Below are 25,460 nucleotides of genomic sequence, written 5' to 3'. Positions count from 1 at the left end.
TAGTGGGTTAGTGAAGAAGGCAGATAAGGAATATGTGGATGAAAAAGATGAAGAAATTAAAAAAATGGTTGAATGGTACCATGAACGGACATCGAAGATTTTAGAAGGTAAAGCCAATACAGGGTGGGTTTCAGAATGTTTAGACCTTAAAGCTGACAAAGAAACTGTAGATATGTTGGCACAAACGGTTTCAAGTCATACCAGAGGTTTAATGGAAGATGGACAACAGTTGAAAGAGCTTGAGAAAGGTGTTACAGAGTTAAGGAATACAAAAGCAGACTCGACATGGATAAAAGGATATGTAGATGCAACAAAAGAGTATATTTTCACATGGACAGAAGGAACATACCCACAAAAATATCATAGACATAGCATCTCTGACGTAAATGAACTTGAAGAAAAGTTATATAAAAAAGCAGACAAAACAGAGCTTCAAACATTAAAGACAGAAATACTTCAAACATTATATCCTATAGGTTCTATTTATACGTCAATGAACTCTACCAGACCAGAAGTAGTACTTGGTCTCGGAACTTGGACTCAAATAGTCGACAGGTTTTTGTATTGTGCAAACTCTTCAAAGGAAACAGGTGGAAGTAAAACGATTTCGGGTGAAAATCTACCTGCACATAGTCACTACGTAGATTTAACTACATCTGAAGCAGGTTGGCATAAGCATAGATATTGGGATTGGACAGGAATGATAAAAGGTAAAGGATATGATGTTAAAGACGAGGTTAAGTTTGCTATAAATTGTTACTGGGATGACACGCAGGGAGGAGGAAGCCATACACATCGCGTTACAGGATATACGCAAACAACGGGACAAAGTAAAGAATACATGCCACCTTACATGACAGTTTACGCATGGTATAGAAATGCTTAGTCGTCATTTTCAACTTCTTTAGCATATTCGTCAGGAGTTGTCTTATATTTGTTAGGAACTGTCTTTGAAAATATACCACCTTGAACCTTAACAAGTTTGAAACGAGGTCTGACAATAGTAGTTTTATCTTCTGCTTGCAGTCTGTACATTTTGCCACGTTTGCCTAAAACTTCATAATATTCTCTTGTATACTTTCTTCTATTTTTACGAACACGAATGCGAGTACCTGTCGAGTTCCCATTGTTGTCATAGTCAATAGTATTTTCATATGGGTCGCGTTTAGGTATTTCTATTTTTACTTTGTCACCTTTCTTAAGTTTGAAGCCTGGCATTCTTTCTTGTTTGTCTCTTTTGACTAAACTATTAAATATATAGTCTTTCTCTAAGTCAGGGTTGTTTTTCATTTCTTCGGGGGAGTGGTTTCCCAAACCTTTTTGTTTACGGCTATTGTAAATATTTAAAACTTGTCTCATCTTTGCCTGGGAGAAGTGTCTATATTTGTCGTCATATGACATTTCATTTGCTTCACCACCTTGTGGTTGGTTTAAGTCTCTTAAGATTTTTATACAACTGTCAATGACACCAAGAGCAGAATGGTTTTGGTCGACAATGAAATATTGGTTTACATTTTTTGAACGCAGATAGTTTTTAATATCGTCTGATTTGAAAGAACTTTCACAGTCAGATGTCAGTTTTGTTGGATGGTATTTGTCAACGAATATTGTCAAAGCAGTTTTCACATCTAAAATATTTTTGGACTGTAATGGTATGGCTTCACAGTATCTTGTGTTTTGACCGACAAATATTAGCCAGTATGGAGGTCCATCTTCTCTATACCTCGGAATGTTTTCCAAGATATCCATAAACCAAGCATTTGGTGTTGAACTAAAGATTTTTATCATGAGTGCTTTCTTTGTTGCCTTAGAAACATAGGGGTCCTTGTTTGGATTCGTCATTTTTTAACCCATAAGAAATGGGTTTATTTGGCGCATTAGCAGGAGTTGCATCCAGATTTTTGCCCGCAGTGGGAACACTAGCCAGAGGTGCATTTGGAATTGGAAGGAAGATTTTGAGTACATTAGGTATACTGAAAGAGAAAGCACAGCCTATTATACAAACTGTACAGAAAGGTTGGGATGTAGCACGAGATGCAGCAAATCTTATTCCAAATCCTGAAACAAGAGGAAAAGTTCAAGGATGGATGGACAATGTAGGAAGACAAGCAGGAAACTACTATAACAAAGCAAATGACTACTATAACCAAGCAGGGCACTATATGGACCAAGGTGAAAGATTCTTTAACAGAGGATATAACCATGCACAACAGTGGGTAAACAACAACCAACCGCAACCGCCTCAAACGTGGGGAATGTAAATTTTTTTACTGAGATGAAATGAACAATACAGCATTGAGACAAATGGGTTCAAGATGGATTTGTCGACTTCCAGTAGTTACACAACCACGTGTTTGTCAAGTTCTTCCTATACCTCAGGAAGTTTTAGACCGACTTAAAAAACCTAAACAACCAGTTGAAAACAAACCAAACTAAAATTTTTTACTGAGATGAAATGACCGAAGAAGTTGAAACGGTAGATTTGACACCACAAACAAAAAGTTCAGAACCATTGTCAAAACCTGTCAAAGAACTTACAGATGAAGAGAAAAATTCAATAATAGAAAGTGCCAGGTCTGGAAATACAAACCCTAACTATAAAGTCACTTTTCATAGAAATGGAACGGCTAGTATCTCAAAAAAGAAACAGACTCTCACAAATAAAATATTGAAGTCTGAAGGAGCTTTCGAGACAACAGATGGAAAAGTTTACTTCACTGACCAACAGTTCATTATAGAACATCTCATTGACTTAGAGTCGAAATATTCTAAACTTTACAACAAACACAAAAAGTTGAAAGGAAAACAAAGACAGATGGCATATGATATTTATGAAGATGTTGACGACACAACCATACCTGCAAGTGAGGTAAAGTCAGAGGAACCGAAAAGTGACGAAAAACCGATAGAAGAAGAAAAACCAAAAACTGAAGATAAACCAAAACCAAAGTTTAGTTTCCAAACTAAACCAACTCAACCTTCATTAGCTGGTATGGGTTGGCGTCAAAGACTTATGGTAGCCGGTGGTTATGTTAAGTAAAGGAAAAAACATTTTTTTATTTTTATAAAAATGCCCCCATATAGAATGGACAGAAGGTCTGCTAGAATAAAAGCAGAGTTGCAAAGATATGGTTGGAGAGTTTCGAAGAAGTTTAAATATAGGAAGGGAAGACCCATAAAAGTCTATGACAAATTGTCTGGTCTTCGCTACGAGATGGACTTGGAAACAGCGCGCGCCAATTATCCAAACAGACTAGAGAGGTTAGAAGAAGAACGTCTTATGGATATGCCTTTCAATGTTACTGAGCCACAGGTTGAAGGACACGACGGCTTTGCCAGATTCTACTGGAAACATGACGAACAATTGCATCCTTTGAGAAGGAAAAAAGGGAAGGGTGAAGACAAACATGCTCCCATGGAAAGAACAAGATATGCATATGAGAAGTATCGTGAAGTTAGAAGTCAAATTACATCTGGTCGAACCTTTACAGTAAACTTTGACGAAGGAAAGAACAAAGAAGGCTTCATGGGAGTACTTGCTGCAATTCAAGACGGAAATAAGAAAGGACACAATCTCAGACTAACCGTAACAGATTTGGACGGTCATATATACTATGCGCATGGCAATGTCACAACAGCTGCAATGCTTCTTGACGCTTTCAAGACTACAAAGAGAGAACAAATGGTTGACTCCGACTCAGACATTTTGAATGCAATTGAAGGAATTGTAAGCGTGAAGTTCGAACGATACCAACCTAACCCTCGAGCAGTCAGACAACTTGTTTGTTAGATGAGAAATATGAAATGGCATACTTTTTTAAAACATTTTTTTTAAAACAGTATATTTTTACATATATTAAATGTTTCAGGTTGAAAAACAAAGAACAAAAGTAGCAGATACAAAACCGTTAGACTATATCTTTACAAATGCGGGTAGGACTATATCAGATGAAGAAATTTCATCCGGCTCCTACCGCTTTGACTTTCCAATTCGTTGGCTTCAAAGTCCTTCAGATGCAAAGGCAATAGGATTTAGAAGAGTTTTGTTTTCAAAAAGAACTAACGCGTTTATGTTTGCAGTATATTTTCACGGTCAGTATAGAGGTCATGATGGTCTACTAGACAAATTTGACGAAATGAGAATCTTTACGGTTCGTTCAGACGAAAGTCTTGAGAAGACTCTAAATGACTTTCAAACTCAAATAAACAAATACTACTGGGAATTTCAAGAAAAATACGATTCTTTACTAAATGGAACATACTATCTGAAACTAGAATATGACAAGATGAACTCCACAGTTTCATTTCAAAGGATTGAAAATAACCCTCCAAGAGATACACAGTTTTTATTTTGGCAAGTAGACAAACGTTCTTGGGCACAATTTCTTCGGTTACTAAACCAGAACGAACCATTACCACCTGACGGTCCGTTCTGGTTTATACGCCCACCAACAGATTTGACAGTTTATAGAAACGTGTTTGACCCTCAAAATGTCATGTGTCATGCAAGTTTCAGTTCAAGCAACAATAGTTTTCTTTGTATTGGTAAGGACTTTTATGACTTTGCTTCTAAATTCTACGAACCACCTAGTAACAGTTTCTCTGACTTTCAAGTTTGGTTCACAACAAATGGTGTGCAACATATTGTTCCATTGTACTACGACTTTTATCTCGAATTGTCTTTCATATATAACTACGGAGAAGTGCTGAAAAAGTATTGAAAAATATATTTTAGGGTAGAAGGGTATATCTACCCCGTTTTCTACCCTCTTTTCTACCCTCATGAATTTTCATGAATTTCCTTAAGATAGAAAAAAAGTGAGTTAAAATGAGATTTTTATCGTTGTGGTCCGACGGTTAAGCCACAAACGAATGTCCGACGTCCCACCAAAAAATATTTTTTATTTTTATTGTAAGAACAGTATGACAGTCGAAGCAAAAACGTTCACGAACAAATCTAATGGCGAAACATTCACAAAAGGCACTTACAACGGTATTGAAGTCTTACGTAGAGACAAGGATGGTTATATAAATGCAACAAAGATGTGTCAGCAGTTTAGGAAAGACTTTAGAAGGTTGTTGGAAAATAAGTCCTGGGAAGAGTATTTTAAGGCATTTTGTGAAGAATATACCAACCCGCGGAATTCCGCGGGTTGCTTTTTATACAAACTTCAAGCAGGAATTCCGGATGAAATCAAACAGGTTAGAGGAATGTATGTAGACCCAAGACTCGTAAACTATATAGCAATGTGGGCTTCTCCAAAATATTGCATAGCAGTTGGAAAAATTATGGACTCCATAGACAAGAAAGTTCATGAGAAGTTAGATGAAGAAGAACTTGAAGATACAGTAGAGAATGCAAAACCTTTGTTCGAAGAAGAAGTTAGAAAAATGCATGAAAAACAAATAGAACATGAACATAACATATGTTCTGGTTATAGAGATTCTCCATACGAACTAGACCAATGGGAACAAGAAGATTTAAAGAGAGAATTTAGAGAATATGAACTCGCTAAAATTTCATTAGAAGCTGCAGAAAAGAAGTTAAAAGTTTGGGGTCGTTTTGTACAAAAATATTGTGAGTAAATGAACCATTTTTTTTCGACAAAAATATAATTTATGTTAGAATGTTAGATCTAACATGTTTTCTAACACGTTTTCTAACATGGTCTAAAACTCTTGAATTTTCATGAATTTTACACCAAAAATAATGTTTATGTTAGAATGTTAGATCTAACATGTTTTCTAACATGTTTTCTAACATGGTCTAAAACTCTTGAATTTTGTATAAAAACCAACCGCCGGTTTTCTTCCGGTTGCTATATTCTTCACAAAATGCTTGTTTTGAGGTCGAGCCACTTTTGGCTCCACCGTATTTTTCAACCAAAACTCATGAATTTTCCCGAAATAAAAAATAAAGTTAGTTTTTTTAAAAAAATATTTTTTATTTTTATTGTAAGAACATGTTAGCAACTACAGCACCAAACTCGCTAGTCATGAACCCAACTTCAATGTTAGTAGAGATGAAAAGCTTCATTCCTTCTTCATATACTTTCGAAACAAAAATCCAGAAGATAAAGCAAGAACTTTTAACAAGTAATTTAGACTGTAGTGCGAAAGATGAAACAAATGAACAGTATCTTTATGACATGCAGGACCTCATCGACCATCTACCTAAACTTCCTGAAATCCAACAACAAAAACTAACCATTCCCGAATTTGACGAAATAGAAGTCAAAGCAACTGACTCAGTAGAAATAAAGAAGTTCATACGAAAGGTAAACTATGAGTTTCTAGGATTTCATTGCAACCATAAAGTTATGGACAAAGATTGCGACATGGTATATAAGAATGTTTCTGACATATATAAATCTGAAGAATTTAAGACCTACGACAACTTTGTTTCGTTAGTTGCTGAATGTGTATGGCAGATAAGAGATGAAGATAGAAGAGGCAAAGTATGGAACGAACAAATAAGACCCGCTATGTTTGAGATGAAGAGAGCAATTGACGCCTTAGTTGTTCTAGCAGGTCAAATTTCAATGTATAACGCAAAAATGAACCCACAATGTTCTAAATGTAAAGCAGCAATGAGGAAATATAACTACTCCGTCAAAGAGATAGAACGTATGCGAAACGACTATGCAGACTTAAAGAAAGAAGCAGAAAAACCAGCAGAAGATAAAATGAACATGTTAGAATTTCTAAACAAAAACTATCCAACAGCTGACGATTTCCTTCTATCTGACGTCAAGAAGAAATATAAAGAAACCTTCGGTATCGTTAAAACTTTTGACATACTAAAAGAAGAAATAGAAGCTACGAAATTGTTTAGAGTCATGAACCATCGCAACATATACCATGTAAAACGCTTGTAAATAGTTATGTTAGAAAACATGTTAGAAAACATGTTAGATCTAACCTTCTACCCTAAAATATATTTTTATTGAATTCCGTATGAAATTTCATGAGTTTTGTATGTTTTAGACCATGTTAGAAAAGAGGTTAGAAAACATGTTAGATCTAACATTCTAACATAAACATTATTTTTATTGAATTCCGTATGAAATTTCATGAGTTTTGTATGTTTTAGACCATGTTAGAAAAGAGGTTAGAAAACATGTTAGATCTAACATTCTAACATAAACATTATTTTTATTGAATTCAGCAACAAAAATCTGAGTAAAATGGCATATGGTTGCTTCCCTCGGAAAACCGAGAGAAGAGATTCCGTATGAAATTCATGAATTTCCTTAAGATAGAAAATAAAAGCTAGTTTTTTTAAAATATTTTTTTTATTTTGTATGTAAGAACAGAAATGTTAAACATTGAGTTTGAAACAGTTAGAAAGATAGACAATGACACCAAAGTGGTTAGAATAGGTGATTTAAACGTAAGATACTCAAAGAAATACAAAAAATATTCTTTGTCAGACATTTTAACACCATCTGGAAAGAGAGCAAAGGACTGGGTTAGAAATGCTTCTAGTCAGAAAATTTTGACAAGAAATCCTGAGCTTTTGATATCGGTAAGATTTCATGGAACTACAGCATATCTTATAGACAAAAGTCTTATACCACTAGTTTTGTTCTGGATTGACCCAGTTGTTGGATATAATTTCATAACATATGGTTCATTCGATACTGAACGTTGCAGTGAAGGCTTACTTTATATCGTTCAGAAACCGAAAGACTTCAATACAAAGAGATATAAGATAGGAAGAACATTTAATATAACTAAAAGATATGACAGTACAGTCAATAGAGTCAAGGTTGTGTTTGTTAACGATATGAGAGCTGCAGAAACAGAACTGCTTGAAAAGTTTGAGAAAATGTATGGTGCTCCCACGAAAGGTAAAGAAACGTTTGAAGTAGATGAGATCGACAAAGCTATAAAATTATTTGACGAAGTTGCTGAAAAATACATGTAAAGCGTTTATTTTTGGTCTTTTATACAAGATAGAAAATAACGCTAATTTTATTTTTTTTATTTTTTTATCCGGAATATAAAGACAGATATGTCAACAACAGAGAACACAACAACTGCTATCGTTCATGAAGCCATAAATGAAGAATACGAGTACATACAGTTTAACAAACAACTCCGTCTCATTCGTTCGGTCAAAGACGATATGTACCAAATGCAAAGTATTTTGACAGCATGTTTTGCTCCAGATACTAAGAAACCACAAGACTGGTTTAGGAACCAAAGCACACAAGAATTTTTGAGCGAAGCACAGCGAGACATACTTTTTTCTGAAAACAGTGAAGAACAGCGAGTAAGTAAAAAATCTTACTCGCCTAAAACTCATGAAAATCGTGAAAAATTGCCAAACGGTTTAAGAGGTTGGTATGTTCATAGACTTTTAGTAAATGCTGTTGCAATGTGGGCTTCACCTCGTTATGCTTGGTATGTTTGTAAACTTCTTGACGAAATTCATAGACAAGAACGTGAAGAGATGGAAAACAAGCTTGAAGCAAAAGATAAAAGCATACAGAAAAGAATACCGCGTTCAGTACCAAAAGGAAAGGAAAAGAACTATAAGTATATGATTTATACTGAAGAGATGGAAAATGAAGAAGACAGAGATATGGTTATGTTGCATTTAGTCAGAAGAAACAACAAAAGCTTTTACGACCTTGCTAAGATTTACAAATCTGACAGAAATTGGTTCTATCGCGAAAACTTACCGATTTCAATGACCCCAAATGAAGATGTGAAACAAATAGTTCAAGATACGTTACCTCAAACACACTATGATATGAAAGGTTGTACAATTCTTACCTTCAAAGAAGATTTGCCGCTACTGAAAGAAAAAATAACAGAGTATTTTGACAACTTCAAACAAGTAGAGTAAATTGCACTCTTTATTTTTACGCTTGACTTCAGATGGCTCAGGTAGCTCTATAAGTTAAATTGCCTTGTCAAATCCTTCTGGCATTCCGAGTCCTTCCTTCTGGCATTCCGAGTCCTTCCTTCTGGCATTCCGAGTCCTTCCTTCCGACAGGAAAAGTTTTTCTTTCCGACAGGAAAAGTTTTTCTTTCCAACAGGAAAAGTTTTTCCAGTTGTCCGTCCGTAAACCATTCAAATTTTCGAAAATTGAGAACTTTTTGGTCGACCTTCAGAAAAAGTTTTTCCTTCCAACAGGAAAAAATTTTCTTTCCGACAGGAAAAGTTTTTCTTTCCGACAGGAAAAGTTTTTCTTTCCGACAGGAAAAGTCCTTCCATCCGACAGGAAAAAGTTCTTCCTTCCAACAGGAAAAGTCCTTCCTTCCGACAGGACACAAACGAATGACTGACGTTCCACCAACCGAGTCCATTCCAAAACCAGAAGAACCGACAACCCCAGCACCACAACAGACTAAGACTCAAACACTTACATTTTTCAAGCTTGACTTTTTACAATTTGAACTTTGTTTGCGTAGATATGAATTCTGAAAGAAGTATGAGGGTCTTGTATGACTTTGTACTTCTCCCATAGTTCATGTCTGTCAAACTTACCTGCCATGGACTCTTTCATAAGTTCCATGAAATCGTCTTCGGACAATCCAGGGAAAAGTATGATATCAGTAAGTATTCTTTTAACATCCTTACTTAAACTCTTTGCTGTCTGTACACAAATGACAACTGAGATGTTAAAGTGTCTGAGCTTCTTGAGAATTCGACACATGTCTTGTTCTCTGTTCTTTAACAAAGGATGAGAAGCAAAGTCATCTAAGATAAGAAGACACCTATGAGGGTATGTCTTCCAATCGTAAGATTGCAATTTCTTCGAAATGTATTCTATCTCTTTCTGTTTGTTTCTGAAGTGTTTCTTCTCTAATATTCTCTGCATTTCCTCATTTGGGTCTTTAAACTTCGAATTTATATACTCATTTATAGCATTATACTTCAAAACTCTTCTTTGGTACTTCTTTATCCAATCTAACAACTCAGAGTCTTTTATACATACTAACTTAGACTTCTTTATAATATCTTTGAACGAATTGACGGTTTGGTCAAATTGACCAGAAGTCGAACAAATAACAACTAACTCATAGAATGGGTTCTTCTCATCTAGTTCTTGTTGTTGTGCAGCCATTTTAAGATAAGTGAAAGTCTTACCCGACCCAGGTGGTGCAATTAGACCTGTTATACCATTCTGAGCAAATAAGAACTTGTCATGTATAGGCTTTATCTGAGCATTTTCTAACTTCCTCTTGTTCTTCTTCAAAACATTCTCAAATTTCTTGTCAATGTCAGCAAACTTTTTTTCTAACATATTTTTAGAAAAATTAAAATTTTTATCTTTTTGAAAATGTCTAGCGATTTCGCTATCTATATTCGAGACAAGCTTTTTGACAGCAAAACATCTGTCGACCATAAAATCTTACATAGTGTAAACAAGAAAGGTGAATTTGTTCTAAAGTTCTGTTTCTGGGAATATGACAAGAACCATAAAACATTAAGCAGAGAAGTCTTAAAATTTGTCAATGACAGACTTGTTGACAGAGATGACGCCGATTGGAAAGATGAAGTCCAACAAAAGTTCTTAGAATGCAAGAAGACACATGCGCTGTTCTTGAAGATGAAATAGGAAACAGAATAGAAGAGCTATTAAAGGACAAAGAACTTTTACATAAATATGTGCGCACAAATTTGACATAACTCCACCAGAGAGAAGAAAAGAAGAAGAGAGAAAAGAAAGAAAAGAAAGTAGAAGAAGAGAGAAAAACCTGAACCAGTTCCAGAGAAGGTGAGATATGAATGTAAAAATAAAATTTTATTTTTAGAACATTTCTGGGTCAATGTCAATGTTCCTTCCTCTTTAGGAGCAAACACTGGCTTAGACTCTAAAATCTTTTTACCCAATTTACCTTGAACTTCAACTATCTTAGACTCATAATATTCATAGTCGTCTGCTTTCTTTGGTTCATAAGGTATAACAAGTTTGTATGCTTTGCCTTCTTTAAGGTTTGAGAACCTTCTGTCAAAATTTTCTTGACTGCTAAAAACCTTCTATGTCTAAGTCTTCAAATTTCGCACCATTTTTAGTCACAATAGCAAACTTAACTGGTTCGATGTTCCAAACTTTGTCAAATGTAGACTTTTCAAAATGGTAGAAGTAAACATTCAAATAAGCGAATGGGTCTAGTTCTTCTTTGACTTCTGTCATGTACTTGTTGACTGAAATATATTTCATCATCTTTTCTATCGGATAAAAAAATATTTTTTTTAAATTTACTCAGAAAAATTTTTCTTTGTATATACGCCGTTCTGAACATCTAAAAGATTTTTGACATTTGCCAAGAATGTTCGTTTAGACGCTGCCATATAACCATATTCTTGACAATATTGTTTATATGAATCGTACAATGACCTTTCATCTAAACACTCAAAGTTAGTCTCATCTATAAACAGTTCATATACACTCTTGTTTGCTTCTAACAATGTTTGTCTCTCTTCGGTATGTGGAATTTGTCTTGGATTGAACTTTGAAATATCTAATGTCATAAAATATGAGAACAAGTGGTTGTAAAAGTCAGATGTCAAAGTTTCTGCTAAGTCGTCAAAATATTCTGTATCTTGCATATGAGCTTCTGACGTTCTGACAACTACATATCTTCTGTCAGAACTTTCTAACTTCATCGGAACAGAATTGTTTGAAACCATAATGAAGTTTGCAACATTTTCACAAACTCTTTGGTCTTTATATTTTCTTTCAACAACTCCAACTTTGTCTGTTATAAGACTCTTCAAAGCATCTGAGTTCAAAACTTTTGTTGTATCTATACTTTGAAGTTCGTTACATACTATAAGTTTCATATTCTCTATTGAGGAGTTAAACTTGCCACAGATGTTTTCTAAGTTTGTCATATTCGGGTTCGAATAGCCCTCTAACAGTTTGCATAAGATATCTGTAAAGAAAGTGTTCTTACCAGTTCCTTGTTTTCCAATTATAATGAGAGCAGTTTCATTTTTAGCACTTGGATGTTGTAAGATGTTTGCAAACCAACATAAGATATACTCATAGACTCTTTCGTTTCCATTGCATATAATTTCTTTGACATGGTCTAACCAAGCTTCTATAACATTTTCTTTCCATTCTACTTGTTCGTATTTATATCCAGTGAAGATAGAATAGAAGTTTGGAGATGGTGTATAGAACTTTATACCACGAACTGAAAAATCTTCTAACTTTGACAATAAGATATCCCAAGCATCTAACATCTTCATACCAACTTGTACGACTTTTATTTTCTTAAGTTTCTGTCTACATTCTTGTTCTGAAACTATTGTCGCTCTTGGTTTGTTAAAGACAACATCCCATTCTTTCATGACATAACATTCTGGGGCAGAGTCGACATAAATGACTAAACGTTTCAAATTCTCGACTGCTTTGTTATAGTCTCTAAATGGACACATATTTCTGAACGCTTGGAAGTCATAAAAATCTGAAACGTCTATTCTGTACATTTTTATAAAAATAAAAAAAAATATTTTTTTTATTCTTGACTTTGTTGTTGCATTTGTTGTTCTTGAGCTATTTGTTGTTGAAGTTGTTCTTGTAGTACAATACTTTCACCAGTTGCATCTTCCAATTCGAAACTTTCTGCCGTCATTGACAAATACATAGGACATAAAAGTTTTACAGGAACAAAGTTTGCGTCGACTAAGGTTAAGTTTATGTTTGCTAAAGTGTTTGAGTTTACTAAAGCTGAAAATTCTGCATTCGAATGAACAATAGGCAAACCAGCAGAGAAAGTGTTGTTTATACGCATGAGTATCTTTTGGTCATAGTAGTTTCTGTCGACATTCGAATAGCACTTTGAACCTAAGTTTGAAACAATATATAAAATAGGTGTACTTAAAGTCAATGGAACAGACAAACCTTGTATGACACCTTTTCCTGTTATAGGAAACTGTTGGTAGTAAAAACCAGATATAAGTTTTGTATTATAGCTCATATCGTTTATACTAAACTCAGTCGGACATCCAAACATAATGAAACCTGCTCTAGTTGCAGCACATGTTACATCCGTCCTTAAAGTATTAAATAAGTCAACAAAACCTGTTGGTGGTATATCTGAGTAAGTATCTTCAAAGAAGTATTTTTTACCATTCACAACAACAAAGTCTTCTGGTGTCAAAAGAGCAAAACAGGCTTTAGTCGTCATCGTGTTTAAGGTCAGTTTACAATATCGTCCTTGAGGACTTTGTAAGTTTGTTGTTATAGAATTATATGACTCAGGGTTTTTAGTCGTAATAGTATAAACCACTATGTCTTCTGCCATTTACTTAGCAAGTAAATTTTAATGAAATGTTGTGGTCGTCAAATATTTTTATGACGTCTGGGAAACTATATTTTAAGTTCAACGTTTCACCTCCTTTCATAACGTATATCTTGTCAATGACATTATATGAAACACCACAGCAAGCAATGTCGGGCTCTATTTCTTTGATGTTTATATCGTCTGCCTCTGTCAAAAGTTTCAATAGTTCTTTCAAAATTTCATGAGGTGCGATGACATATGAGTTCACTTTTACAGGGTTGTGTTCGACCAAGTTTAACATTATACCCAAAGCTTGACAAATCTTCTCCTGAGTTTTAAGTTTGTCTTTAAGTTGTTGGTAGTCGTTTCGAATATCTGCAACAGAACTTAAGTCTCTGCTAACTTCAGGATATGTTGGTTGTTCTTTCACAGGAACAATTGTTATATCATCTTCGTCTTCGTATGGTTTCCCCACTTCAACATCTCTTTCTTTGACATTGACAACAACACTTTGACTGTTTGTTTGAGTTGGTGAATTTAACTTCACATCTGCCACCGCCATTAAACCTTTTGAAACACTCACGCTTCTATTTTTCGGAAATGACATTTTACTTAGAATAAAAAGATGGACGTATTTGAGTATCTCTTCGAATTGAAGCAAAACAAAGTTTACACACACAAACAATACAAGTTCATTGACAGAGTAGTTCTTTACACAAACAATGGAAAATGTTATAGAATAGCAGTCTTTGCTGAACCAAAATATTTTCATAAAGCAAAGAAAGTTGGTATAACCGAGATGGTGAAAGTTCTTGAAGCAGACAAAAATATAACAACAAAACTGACCGATATTTCTAAAGGTAAGTTTATAATACAATATTATATCAAAACTGGCGTACTGTCAATATTTGACGGAGAGAAGTCAGTTCAAGAACAACTTACTGACCTGCTGCCAAAATCTGCTCGATGGAAGCTGTCGTTATACCAATCTGAGGAGCCCCAGCGGGTTTCATCGAACGAATCTTCAAAAGAGCATCTTCCGTGAAAAGTGCTATTGGTTTTGTAAACTTCTTTGCTTTCAATTCATTTGGACCGTCTCTGTCACCAGTATATTGTATTTGAACTGTACCAACAGTTGAAATACCACCCATAAAGTCTTCTGAGTCAGCAAATGGAATGCCAAGCCAAAAGTTTGAACGGTCTCCATTTGTATATTGAGTGTTTTGAGCTCCTGTATGGGTCCATACTTTCACATATGGCATAATAGAACTTTGCATTTCAGGGTTAATGGTTGTTGTGAAGTTGTTGTTAAAGTTCATAGCATCTAATGTCAAGTTGTATGACCTCATATCCTCAACTGTAGAATATTCTTCTCTTGGATAGTATTTGCCATCTATGTTTATATGGTATTTAATACCAGGGTTGTAGAAACAAGAATAGTCATTTATAGTTCGTCTGAACAGTACAAACATAGTATCTGCATGTTTCATTGCAGTTGTTAAGGCAATATCTGTTCTTGCACCTGGGTCAGCACTTTGGTTTCCAACTTCACCTGCAAAGTCTTTGACAGATATTTGGTGTATAGGGAACATAAGTGGAACTGCAATATATTTGGCAGCTAAAGCATTTGAAATATCTGGGTCCAACATATAGACTGCAAGTCTGCTTTCTATTCTCTTGCATTCAAACTTTTTCGCATGTGAACTTAACTGGGTCCCAAGCAGTTCCAGCAGCATTGAAATAGTAGTTTACTTCAGTGTTGAGGTTTGAGAAACCAAAGTCTAAGTCAACTTTGTCTTTGCAAAATCGGCGAATGACGTTTGATTTGCCCCTTTACGTCTGTAAGAGTGAATGGGTCTTGTGTTGGTGCAATGACTAAGTTATTTTTGCTTGGAGTAAGTTCGATAGAAATTTTTCCTGCCCAGTTTGGCAAGTATCTTAAAAACCTGAAGATGAGGAAAGATGACAAAGGAACTCTAAGTTTCAGTTTTACTTTGGTTACTGCTGCTGCAGTTTGTCCAGAAAGGTTAACATAAACTCCTGGAACGTTAGGGTCAAGTCTTCTTATTTTCTCAATAGTTGCATACTGGTCTGTTTGTTCTCTAGCTTGTGGTTGTACTGAGTTTCTCAAAGCGAACCATTCATAGTTTGCCCATGTTACTGTTTGGACTAAGTCAGAGTTAGAATATATCTTATATCCCATGAAAACTTCTGGAGCATATTGGTATCCGACATAGAAAATTCCATTGCAACCTTTCTTGTCAGACAACTTGGCAGAAGGTTTTATTTCAATGTCTTGTTCCACGTATAAGAAAGAGTTGTCAATAGAAATTATATGAAACCTGTCGCAAGCAATATCTACTGTTGTTGAAGAACCTTCTCCAAACTCACCTACATTTCCATAAGAAACAGCAGTTGTATATTCGTAAGTTCCAGGAACTATTTCTGACCTTCTAATGGCATTGTCGCATTCGTTATACCATTCGGAAACATTTCCATTCATAGCATCCAAAACTGTTGGCGTTATATTCTGAGCGGCGTACATTTCATATGAGTAAAAATATAGAATAGTTGGATTTATATGTCATAATAGAACCCACTCCGACCAAGCTTTACTTTCTTCCTGACTGAGTTTTTAACTCTTCTTTTTCCTTCATTGCCCTCTGCTTGAAGTTGTTGCATCTTTGCATTATGTTCATCTAGTATGTTGCAAATTTCCCATGTCCTTTTTGCCTTTTGGCTCTGGTCGCCCATCTCAGGTAACCTATATCCTAGAAAGAGTTTGTCATAGTCTGTATTTGAGTCTTCGCGTATTGTTTGCATGACTCTTTCCTGAGTTTCCGGTTCAAGCTCTTCAAACAGTGCCTGTCCATATGGAATATGCTCGTTTCCAAATATATGTTTTTGTAGCCATTCTGGTTTTCTTTCCATGTTACCAACTATATCTTTTGTGAATGGGAAAGCTTCTACCCAATCTTTCAGTCTTGCGTCGTTTATTTCTGTAGTTGGTTTTATTTTGTCAAGGAACATGTTTTTCAATACTAACATTTCATTTGGTACTGTCCATTTGAGTTTTCTTAAATATTCATCCCTTCTCGGTTCATTGTCTGCAAAGTAAGTTTTTATGACATTTTGTAAACTTTCGTTTGCAAGGTCATGTACAATAGGTTCTCTTCCTTCTCCCTCCCTAACTTTCTTTCTAAACTCTTCACCAAATATACCATCTCTATGGTTCTGTGTAGTTCTTTGAGATAAATGTTTTAGAACGTCAGGTGTTATATTTCCATCAGCCATGTTCATTTCATACTGGTCCAAAATATCTGCATGTTTCATATCTTTCAATGGCATTAAAGCCGCGCTGAAAATACCAGCTATATCTGGTTCACCATTCACTTCCATTGCGTCTACAACTTCTTGGAATTGAGGTTGTAAGTTTATGAACCACCTATCCGGGTTAGCTTTATGACCCCATCTCATTGTAGTTCCATCGTCTGCAGAAACAAAAGTAGGTTTGTTTCCATCTTGGCTAGGTTCTGAATGAACTTTAAACAATGTTTCATTTCTATATGTTTTCTTGAAATTTAACCTTTTATCTTCACCGAGTTCATCCGAAGATTGAACGTTAAATGCTCGTAAGTAAAAAGGGTTGTTGTATTTGTGTACATTTTTTTTCAGTACTTCCATTCTATGCTGAATATTTTCATCTGGTGTTGGAGTCTTTTGTATGTCGGCAAACATTTTTCGATATTCTTCTACTATGTCAGCCGAATTTTTTTTAGACTCCTGGAAATATTCCATATTCTCCGCATACTCTTGTTGAGGGTCAAGATTTTTCGGCTGTTCCAAATCTTCATCTAGTTCTGTGAGGTTAGTTTCCAAAGGAGTGACTTGTTCGTTTCCTTCAGGCTCTTCTAGCTGTTGTTGCTGAACTATTTCTTCCATGTCTGGTTGTATCTGAACTTCTTCCTGTGGAGTTTCTTGTACCTCATCTGCTGGCATTTCATATATTCCGAGACCGTTTTCAACAAGTTCCCTATTTAAGTCATCCGCATTCATAACCCTTTCTTCTTTCGTTCCTTCTCTATTTTTTACGCGTTTCATGAAGATAGTTGAATTGTCATTTATCTCTGACACCAAATATCTCGGAGTAAATTCATCCATGTCATTTGGATGATATGCTATTAAATCATATCCCTTAGCGAGCTTGTATTTTCCAGGTTTGAAATTATATCCGATTTGGTGCTGAGCCATAAAGCTAAATAGATTCGGGTCAGTATTTCCATCCTTGAACTTTCGAATAGCTTCTTTATATCTGTCACTAAAGTCAAGAGTATCTGGGTAACCATAATTTTCCTTAAGCATTTTTAAGAATTCTTGGTTTCCTTGTTCTCTACTTCTTTTATGTCCTTGCTCTGTTTGTGGTTGTTGTGGTGCAGTGTTTTGAACTGTTGGTTGTGGTGCAGTGTTTTGAACTGTTGGTTGCTGTGCAGTGTTTTGAACTGTTGGTTGTGGTGCAGTGTTTTGAACTGTTGGTTTTGGTGCATGCCTATGTCTGTGTCCATGTGACGATGTAAATGTTTTAGGTAGTCCTGGTGCAGGTGCTTCTCTTGGAGGGTTTGGTGGTATATAAGTTCCACTAGCTAGTATATAAGTTCCACCAGCTGGTATATAAGTTCCACCAGCTGGCACATATGTTCCATCTGCAGCGTAATGTCCTACCTGACTTTTCGTTTTTAAGAAAGCATTTACTAGGTCTGTTTTGGTCTGTTGTAACTCTTTTTCTTGACTTTTCACAACAGTTGCTCTAACGGCGTCATAGGCACTTTGAACTGCCTGTCTCGTTGCTGCATCTGTTATTTTCGTCATATTTTGTGCTACTTCTTTTAACTCTTTGTCGAAACCTTCAGACTTCAGTTTCTTTCCAGATGAGAAGTCGTTCACTAGTTTCACCTTACTATGAAGAGCTTCGAAGGCGTTCTTAAAGTCAGCATTTGTTAAAGCTTCATTTGAACTATCTTCATCCGCTTGTATTTTTGTCCTTATTGACCCTATGAGTTGGGCTGCTTTAGCGTTGGCTTGGGCATCTAACCAGTCATTGTTAGCTTTTATATATTCTGCGCTTTTCATTGCCTTTTGCATAGCCGCGTCGTTATTTTTACTTTCTTGTGCTAAGTTTTCATACTGTACGGTTTGGTTTTGCAACTGTAAAAGTTTTTCTGCCTTTACATTTGCTTCAACTTCTTTTTTATACTCATCGCTATCCATATATGTCTTCAGGGCTTTTTGTTTTATCTCTTCATCTTTCAGTATTTTATATTGAGTAGTATGGTTTTTCAAATTTATGACATCTTGTTCCATTTTTGCTACTTCTGCTGCTTTTTCTGACACTTTTTTCGCATATTCCTCTGTACTTAGTTCCTTCAGTTGTTCTTCTTTCTTCTTTTTCTCTACGTTTAACTCATTGAGTTTCTTTGTGTGTCTGTCATATTCTAGTTTCTTTTCGTTTTCACTTATTTGCTTCTGTATGTCTATGTTTGACTTTTTGACATCTGTTATTTGATTTTTGAGTGAACTCAAATTCATTTGACTTTGAGGGTTATAGGCTGTTCCGTCTGCAGCTCCACCATAGCCTGCCATTTTCGCTAAAAGTGCCGCTCTTAAACCTCCACTCTGTGCACCAACAACTCGGTTTAAAAGCATAGGATTGTTTGACATTTGTTGCAACATAGTGGGGTCATTCAGCATTTGTTGTTGCAACTGTTGTTGTGGTGTCAGTTTTACTATTGGATGTTTCAATGCTCCCTTCCTCTTACGTATATTCTTACGTAGCTTACGTGGCATTTTAAGTGAAGTTAAAAAGCGGTTTTTGACAGATGTTTATATGACACTTTTTGTTCAGCACAAAAAACTACTCGGTCAAAGTGTTGTCAGTTTTGTAAAATAACCGTCCTATCTCATTCTATAAGGGGGAAAGTCTTCTCAAAGTATACTTCCTTGGAACGCCTGTAACTTTTCCTGTAGCGACGATAGACCCTTACTTGTCCGGACAAAGCTGTACTATTTTGAGTGCTCTACAAAAAAGTCAACGGCGACGACTCTCAAAAACCGTTGTGTAAAAAGTTTTACCGTTGGACAAAAAGTATATATAGAAAACAAAAAACGTTTATAGTTCATTCAATATTTGAGATGGAACGGTTTGCCAACGGTAACTATTAAATAAAATAAAAAAATAGAGGGGGTTACCGTTGACGAAAACGGTTTATTTCAAACTCTTATTTGAGTTTATTTTTCATAATGGAAGGAAGAAAAAGTGTCGCAAACAATTCTCAACCGCTAACCAAAGCCAAAGCCCCACAACCTCCAAGAACCGGCACAGCGGTTAGAATAACCACCAAAAAGTCTAACAGCGAATTAAGAGAAATTCTTCAACAAATTTGCTCTAAATATCTCAAAGACGCCGAAGAAAACACACAACCAGACGCTACATACAATACTCAGTTCTGTGAAGTTCTGAACAAAGCAATTGCTAGTTCAATTGAACTTACTAAGACAATTCCAAATCCAATTGAGCTTAGCGATGTCTTAGTTCAGTATTTTCCAACATTTACTAAGCTTATAATGTTGAGAACTTTATACCAAGTTCGTCAAAATCTTCCTCGTTACATGCAACGGTCATTCGACAAGAGAATTGCTGAATTCCAAGTCTTTAGTTACGGATATGACGAAGATGAATACGTTGACGAGTTCGGAGACAACTGTACAAAATGGTTTGAATGTTATACGACAACACAATTTGAATTCGACTTTCTCGAATTCAACGCAGCAACCATTCATATCATTGCTCTTTACCTTTCCGAACAACAACAAGACCTCGCAGATGGAGATGTTGTTACTGTCGTCATGGAAACTCCTGAACAATTCGGAAAAAAGAAGTCTCTAATTGCCAAATTCGTTCCAGGACATCAGCTTTTCCAACGCACAGAAGTCTTCTGTATTCCTGGAACTAAGTTCTTTGTCAAGAGCGAACTCAAACAAAGATATAATGTGTCATTCAATTACACATTATATAATGTTTTCGACCCAGAAGAAGACTTCTTCCCAGAAGCAATGGAAGAGGAAGAAGAAGAGAAACACGAAGAAGAGAAACACGAAGAGTCCTCCGAATTCACACCAGAAGACTAACAATTTTCCGAATAAAAACCTCATTTTATACTAAACATCTTCGGGGCTAGAAGGGGCGCAGCCCCTGGAAGCCCCACTACCTTTTTTTTTTTTTTTTTTTTTTTTTTTTATATATATGGGAAACTTTGGGAAAATCTGGAATAATGGAAAAATCAATGGTAAAATTCCAAAATTTTGACATTACGACTTCTTTTGCTTTTCCAATTCAACAACTTGATTTTCAAGTCCTTCAACGATATATTCTTGCTTAAAAGTCGCTGCTTCTGCTTGATGAATTTCATTCACTAATCTTTCGACAAGTTTTGATTTTTGGATAAGTGCTCTTTCCTTCATTTCTATTTCAGCCTCTTTTGACTTGATCATATATACAAGACTTTCGTTTTCATGTTTTTGTAGTAATATACTTTCTCGATTTTTTTCTTGGACTTCAAGCGCCCTGACAAGTTTATTCTTTTCTGTTTGCTCATGTAAAAATGTTTCTCTCAATGATTTTACTTTTGTTTCTAAACTTGATATTGATATTAAATATTTTTCACAAATACTATACTTTTTGTTCATTCTTTTAATCTTATCTAACTTCTTATTAAGAGAATTCTGAACAAATTCTTTGTCATTTTGTATCTGTTTCTGATAATCATTCAAATCTCTATAAATTTGATTAATTTTATCGCGGCCATTCGATCTATTTGATTTCAATGCATACAGATTTTGGAATGCAGATGGATCATCATGATTAATCAAGTAATATTTCAATTTTTGTTTTGCATCATTTGTTTTTTTAGAAATTTGAATAGATCTAATACGCTGCGAGACATGAGATCTCCTCTTTTCATTATCTTTTATTAAGGATTCTAATGAAATCAAGGATCTTCTAATATCATTTTTTAAATAATCAATATCTTCAATTTCTAGTACTCCACAATCATTTTCATTGGTCAAATTTGAAGAATATTCAAGGTAAGTCGGGATTGGTAATGAAAGAATTTTTTCAGCTTGTATTTTCCTATCATGATACTGTTTTTTATCAAATGATAACTGTCCTATATGTTCTGATATTATTTTATATTGTTCGTTTAAATTTTGTAGAATTTGATAGATGATTGAATAAAATTGTGTCAATGTTTTCGTTTTTTCAAGTTCATTTTGGTAATTTTGGATAGTAATTTGCAAATCATCTTGATTATATTCGGTTTCAATATCTAATTGATCACTTGTAATGCTATTTAATGTTGTTTGTATTTCATTTTTCCTTATTATTAATTGGCGATGCTTTTCTTGAAGTAAATTTTGTTTTTGCTTGTTCATACTTCTTAAATCTGAATTGTACATTGAATCAATTTCATTATTTGAACGAATTAAATTTACCATTCGTTGCATTTCTGCTATTTTCTCACTGTCATAGAGATTTTTCTGTAAGTAATTCTTAAACTTATCTATTGTACTTATGATTGATGTCTCTGTTTCAAATGGTAGATCATCATTCATTGAGGAAAAAATTGATAAAAAAAATATGCACGTTTAATTTTTGTTAGAATTTTCCAAAAGTGACAACTAAAGATTTTAGTCAAAATATTAGATTTTAGACAAAAGTGACAAATGGAAGGAAATTCGAAAGACGAACTGAAATTGCCTCCAGCTCGAGCACTTGTTCCTGGAACTGATTTCACAGTTGATTGGCATTGCAAAACTGATCCAAAATATGTGCATTCATTCCTTTCACATGCACATTCGGATCATATTGCAGGAATTCCTTCTTTTAAGCCACCTAGAGTTCTTCATTGCACGCCAATTACCGCAAAAATCATACTTTTGAGGTATCCTAGACTTGCAAAATGCATTCAAATTCACGAATACAATTCAGAGTTTATTATAGATGCTATTACTATAAGAATTATTAATGCAAATCATACTCCCGGTAGTTGTATGTTCTTATTTGAAACTCCTCTCGGAAGAAAAATTTTACATACAGGAGATTTTCGCGCAGACAATACATTAATCGAATCAATTAAGAAATTCTGTCCTGTTAATCAATTGTTTATAGATTGCACGTATGCTACATCAAAATTACTGTTTTTATCAAGACAAGAATGTATTAATTGGACGATAGAAAGAGTAATCGAAAATATGAAGTCAAACACACTAACATTAATAGGAACTTATACTCTTGGCAAGGAAGAACTTGTTCTAGCCATATCAAACAAATTAAGTATTCCAATATACGCTCCAAAAGATAGATATAAAGGTATTGTTGAGATGATCAAATGTGGTTATTGCAGTGAATCATGCTTTACTAACGATCCTACCAAAACTCGTGTTTATCTCGTACCAATAATGGATTGCAATAGTGTTTCTGCTTCTGTTTGGGCGAAACAGAATGGGTATTCGTCAGTTTGTGCTATTGCCGCTACAGGATGGAGTGGAAAAGCAGGTTGGAAAAATCCACAAATTACGTATCAAGGACCAATTAAAGTTACACTTTATGAAGTTCCTTACAGTGATCACTCATCACCTCAGGAGCTATTAAACTTCGTCAAAGTTGTAAAACCAAAAAAATTGGTTTCTACAACTTCAAGATCACAGAAAGAAGAAGATAAGATTCAGCAAATGTTCCTTCCATTTATTAGAAAAGAGAAAAGCCGCGGTTTCATTGACTTTTACACAAAATAATTACAATGAAACTGATCAGAATCCGCCTATAATTACAATCAGTAGGTAATAACAAGCTGTTTTACTTATTTTTGTTTTTTAATTTTGAATAATTTTTTATATAATTTTATCCAAACTGGAAAATGATATTTCAAGTAATCTCAGTTCATGGGATGCATTCAAATGATAACTTTCGATACAAAATTTCCATATTTTGTATTATTTTTCTTTTATTTTGTTTGTAATATAATAAAAACTTAATATTAGGTCAGGTAGGTGGGGCTTCCAGGCGCGTTGCGCCCTCTAGCCCATAAGAAATTTTGCCCAAGACCCAAGAGGAGGACCGAACCCCAGCCGACCAGCCGGTGACAAAACCAAAACCGTTGTTATTGACATCATATTAATGGTGTCACTTTTTAAAATGTCACTTTTTATGTCGCTTTTCACAAATTATATATGTTTTCATGTTTTGTCACTTTTCTGTCACTTTTCGGGTAAAAACATTTTTATTATTATATATAAATGAATTTTACAAAACCGCCGTTACCGTTCTTTGGAAATAAGAGTAGATGTAAAGATATTATATTGAGAGAACTTAAGAAACTACCGAATGGTCTAACATTTGTAGATTTGTTCGGTGGAAGTTTCTATATATCCCATTTATGTCATACCGTATTTCCTGACTCAAAGATTATATGCAATGACTTCGACAACTATATGGACCGTCTCAAACATATTCCAGACACAAACAATATATTGAAAGAGTTAAAAGAAAAGATACCTATAGGTAAGATGGAACGTATACCATTAGATAAGAAAAATATTGTGAGAGAGGTTTTGAAAAAAGCAGAATATATAGACTGGGATAGTATATCTGCTAGACTATTATATAGTGGTGCTATAAGAGTTCATGACATTGAAACACTTATGTCAAAAGTTTTATATCTTAACTATACAAATGTTTTCAAAGAGGACATAGAAAAATATATTGAGGGTATAGAGTTTGTGAGATGTCATTGGACAGAGTTGTATGAAAAATATAAAGACAAGGAAAATGTTTTCTTTATAGTGGACCCGCCGTTCTATAACACATGGGATTTTCAATACCAAGTAGACTGGACTTTGAGAGACTCTTTAGAAACTTTAGACGTTATACATAACCATCCATGCTTTTACTTTACATCCGATAAAAGTGGTTTGGAAACCGTTATGAGATGGTTAGAGGACATACATGACTATGAGTTTATATATGACAAGATAGAATATGAGAGAGGTCCTATAAACTGGAGAAAGTGTCATAACAAAGAAATTTTATTAGTAAGTAAATGTGGTTTGAAATAGGACTACTTGTTTTAGGTTTTTTCCATTGTGTCATTTATTTATTTGACGTGGCAGAAAAGTACAGAGAATATGAAGATGAACCAATGCCTGCAAATGTTCAGCATATGTACTCGTAATAGATATTTTTATCTAATATTAAATGGACGCACAGAACTTAGCGAATGCACAGCAACCAGGACAACCAAACCCAGAGAATATTCCAAATGAAGTTAGAATACAAACTGCAATGGCAAACTATGGTCAAGTGCCAACAGATGTACAAATGCAAACTGCCATGTCAAATGACGCTGCGTTAGGTTTGCCACCATGGTATGCAAATATGAGATGGAAAGAGTTTTATACAAACCCTGAAGTGGGATATAAACAACTTTATGCAGATGACGCGAACACAGGAGTTGACCCAGAATATGTTTTCTACCAGAGGAGAAACAGAATGTATGAGCTCCAGTTAAAGAATGCTATGGAACTCAACAGGAAACGTAAGAGACTAGGCGGACATTAGATTTTTACATATAGTAAAATGGGTTTCTTCAGTAAGATAGGAAACTTCTTTCGAAATCTTGGAAGAGGTATATGGAATGGAATAAAATCTGTCGGAAGAGGAGTATGGAACGGTGTCAAAAATATTGGTAAAAGAGTAGGTCAGTTCGTTGGTATTATACCTAAAGACCCTGAACCAGAAGAGCAAGCTCCTGTTATACAACAGCCTGAACCTGCACCATAGTCTAGTTGGCAACCAAATCCAACACCTCAACCGTATTAAAAAATTATATTTTTATCGTTCGATAGTAGTTGTATATGAAACTAAGTTCTAAGTAAAACGCATGGTATAATGGAATTATTCTTTTTCTTCCATCTGTAGTAAACCATACTTGAAAGTCTGAAATACTTCCACTCGGCGGTTCATATAACTTTGTAGGTTTTTCGTAAAAGTCATTCATCAGACATAAGAAAGAGTTTTGCGCACCAGAAAATGAAGCATGAACAATAATAGCATCTGGGTCGAAAATATTTTCATATGTTCCATTAGGGTTTTC

The 25,460-nt window shown here is 34.9% G+C and overlaps 17 protein-coding genes and 2 pseudogenes across 19 annotated transcripts, besides 1 other annotated feature; 12 read left to right on the top strand and 7 right to left on the bottom strand.

Moving 5' to 3' along the window:
- Positions 1-20,536: part of a mobile genetic element that runs on past the window's edge.
- TVAGG3_0750210 (uncharacterized protein) lies at positions 1,860-2,261 on the top strand (the record flags this gene model as incomplete). The annotated part of the gene is made up of 1 exon (XM_051245213.1): positions 1,860-2,261. The coding sequence occupies one exon, from the start codon at positions 1,860-1,862 to the stop codon at positions 2,259-2,261; it is 402 nt and encodes a 133-aa protein (XP_051091800.1).
- Positions 2,456-3,040, top strand: TVAGG3_0750200 (phage tail repeat-like family; the record flags this gene model as incomplete). The annotated part of the gene is made up of 1 exon (XM_051245212.1): positions 2,456-3,040. The coding sequence occupies one exon, from the start codon at positions 2,456-2,458 to the stop codon at positions 3,038-3,040; it is 585 nt and encodes a 194-aa protein (XP_051091799.1).
- TVAGG3_0750190 (uncharacterized protein) lies at positions 3,086-3,790 on the top strand (the record flags this gene model as incomplete). The annotated part of the gene is made up of 1 exon (XM_051245211.1): positions 3,086-3,790. The coding sequence occupies one exon, from the start codon at positions 3,086-3,088 to the stop codon at positions 3,788-3,790; it is 705 nt and encodes a 234-aa protein (XP_051091798.1).
- TVAGG3_0750180 (uncharacterized protein) lies at positions 3,861-4,721 on the top strand (the record flags this gene model as incomplete). The annotated part of the gene is made up of 1 exon (XM_051245210.1): positions 3,861-4,721. One exon carries the CDS (start codon positions 3,861-3,863, stop codon positions 4,719-4,721), a length of 861 nt encoding a protein of 286 aa, XP_051091797.1.
- On the top strand, positions 4,924-5,586 carry TVAGG3_0750170 (uncharacterized protein; the record flags this gene model as incomplete). Its single annotated transcript, XM_051245209.1, has 1 exon — positions 4,924-5,586. One exon carries the CDS (start codon positions 4,924-4,926, stop codon positions 5,584-5,586), a length of 663 nt encoding a protein of 220 aa, XP_051091796.1.
- TVAGG3_0750160 (organellar and viral DNA polymerase type B) lies at positions 5,964-6,878 on the top strand (the record flags this gene model as incomplete). Its single annotated transcript, XM_001297538.1, has 1 exon — positions 5,964-6,878. One exon carries the CDS (start codon positions 5,964-5,966, stop codon positions 6,876-6,878), a length of 915 nt encoding a protein of 304 aa, XP_001297539.1.
- TVAGG3_0750150 (KilA, N-terminal/APSES-type HTH, DNA-binding family) lies at positions 8,132-8,857 on the top strand (the record flags this gene model as incomplete). The annotated part of the gene is made up of 1 exon (XM_051245208.1): positions 8,132-8,857. One exon carries the CDS (start codon positions 8,132-8,134, stop codon positions 8,855-8,857), a length of 726 nt encoding a protein of 241 aa, XP_051091795.1.
- Positions 11,222-12,012, bottom strand: TVAGG3_0750140 (annotated as a pseudogene). Its single transcript has one exon. A coding segment is annotated over exon 1 (791 nt).
- Positions 12,487-13,275, bottom strand: TVAGG3_0750130 (uncharacterized protein; the record flags this gene model as incomplete). Its single annotated transcript, XM_051245207.1, has 1 exon — positions 12,487-13,275. The coding sequence occupies one exon, from the start codon at positions 13,273-13,275 to the stop codon at positions 12,487-12,489; it is 789 nt and encodes a 262-aa protein (XP_051091794.1).
- On the bottom strand, positions 13,280-13,816 carry TVAGG3_0750120 (protein of unknown function, DUF4106 family; the record flags this gene model as incomplete). The annotated part of the gene is made up of 1 exon (XM_051245206.1): positions 13,280-13,816. One exon carries the CDS (start codon positions 13,814-13,816, stop codon positions 13,280-13,282), a length of 537 nt encoding a protein of 178 aa, XP_051091793.1.
- On the bottom strand, positions 14,193-14,903 carry TVAGG3_0750110 (protein of unknown function, DUF4106 family; the record flags this gene model as incomplete). Its single annotated transcript, XM_051245205.1, has 1 exon — positions 14,193-14,903. One exon carries the CDS (start codon positions 14,901-14,903, stop codon positions 14,193-14,195), a length of 711 nt encoding a protein of 236 aa, XP_051091792.1.
- Positions 16,099-16,992, bottom strand: TVAGG3_0750100 (protein of unknown function, DUF4106 family; the record flags this gene model as incomplete). The annotated part of the gene is made up of 1 exon (XM_051245204.1): positions 16,099-16,992. A coding segment is annotated over one exon (894 nt), but the record flags the coding sequence as incomplete, so codon positions are not given.
- On the bottom strand, positions 18,344-19,095 carry TVAGG3_0750090 (protein of unknown function, DUF4106 family; the record flags this gene model as incomplete). Its single annotated transcript, XM_051245203.1, has 1 exon — positions 18,344-19,095. A coding segment is annotated over one exon (752 nt), but the record flags the coding sequence as incomplete, so codon positions are not given.
- Positions 19,549-20,436, top strand: TVAGG3_0750080 (uncharacterized protein; the record flags this gene model as incomplete). Its single annotated transcript, XM_001296994.2, has 1 exon — positions 19,549-20,436. The coding sequence occupies one exon, from the start codon at positions 19,549-19,551 to the stop codon at positions 20,434-20,436; it is 888 nt and encodes a 295-aa protein (XP_001296995.2).
- An 80-nt stretch (positions 20,537-20,616) lies between the features above and the next one.
- TVAGG3_0750060 (uncharacterized protein) lies at positions 20,617-21,937 on the bottom strand (the record flags this gene model as incomplete). Its single annotated transcript, XM_001296993.2, has 1 exon — positions 20,617-21,921. The coding sequence occupies one exon, from the start codon at positions 21,919-21,921 to the stop codon at positions 20,617-20,619; it is 1,305 nt and encodes a 434-aa protein (XP_001296994.1).
- Positions 21,938-22,020: 83 nt separating this feature from the next.
- On the top strand, positions 22,021-23,349 carry TVAGG3_0750050 (protection from non-homologous end joining at telomere; the record flags this gene model as incomplete). The annotated part of the gene is made up of 1 exon (XM_001296992.1): positions 22,033-23,103. One exon carries the CDS (start codon positions 22,033-22,035, stop codon positions 23,101-23,103), a length of 1,071 nt encoding a protein of 356 aa, XP_001296993.1.
- A 255-nt stretch (positions 23,350-23,604) lies between these two features.
- Positions 23,605-24,438, top strand: TVAGG3_0750040 (annotated as a pseudogene). The gene has a single exon. A coding segment is annotated over exon 1 (834 nt).
- A 124-nt stretch (positions 24,439-24,562) lies between these two features.
- Positions 24,563-24,925, top strand: TVAGG3_0750030 (uncharacterized protein; the record flags this gene model as incomplete). The annotated part of the gene is made up of 1 exon (XM_051245202.1): positions 24,563-24,925. One exon carries the CDS (start codon positions 24,563-24,565, stop codon positions 24,923-24,925), a length of 363 nt encoding a protein of 120 aa, XP_051091789.1.
- An 18-nt stretch (positions 24,926-24,943) lies between these two features.
- On the top strand, positions 24,944-25,147 carry TVAGG3_0750020 (uncharacterized protein; the record flags this gene model as incomplete). The annotated part of the gene is made up of 1 exon (XM_051245201.1): positions 24,944-25,147. One exon carries the CDS (start codon positions 24,944-24,946, stop codon positions 25,145-25,147), a length of 204 nt encoding a protein of 67 aa, XP_051091788.1.
- Positions 25,148-25,460: the final 313 nt, after the last annotated feature.

This window comes from Trichomonas vaginalis, chromosome III, assembly GCF_026262505.1.
Source record: "Trichomonas vaginalis G3 chromosome III, whole genome shotgun sequence".
Taxonomy (NCBI): Eukaryota; Parabasalia; order Trichomonadida; family Trichomonadidae; genus Trichomonas; species Trichomonas vaginalis.
The sequence above is the reverse complement of the archived record's forward strand: the minus strand, read 5'-3'. Positions and strand labels throughout refer to the sequence as shown.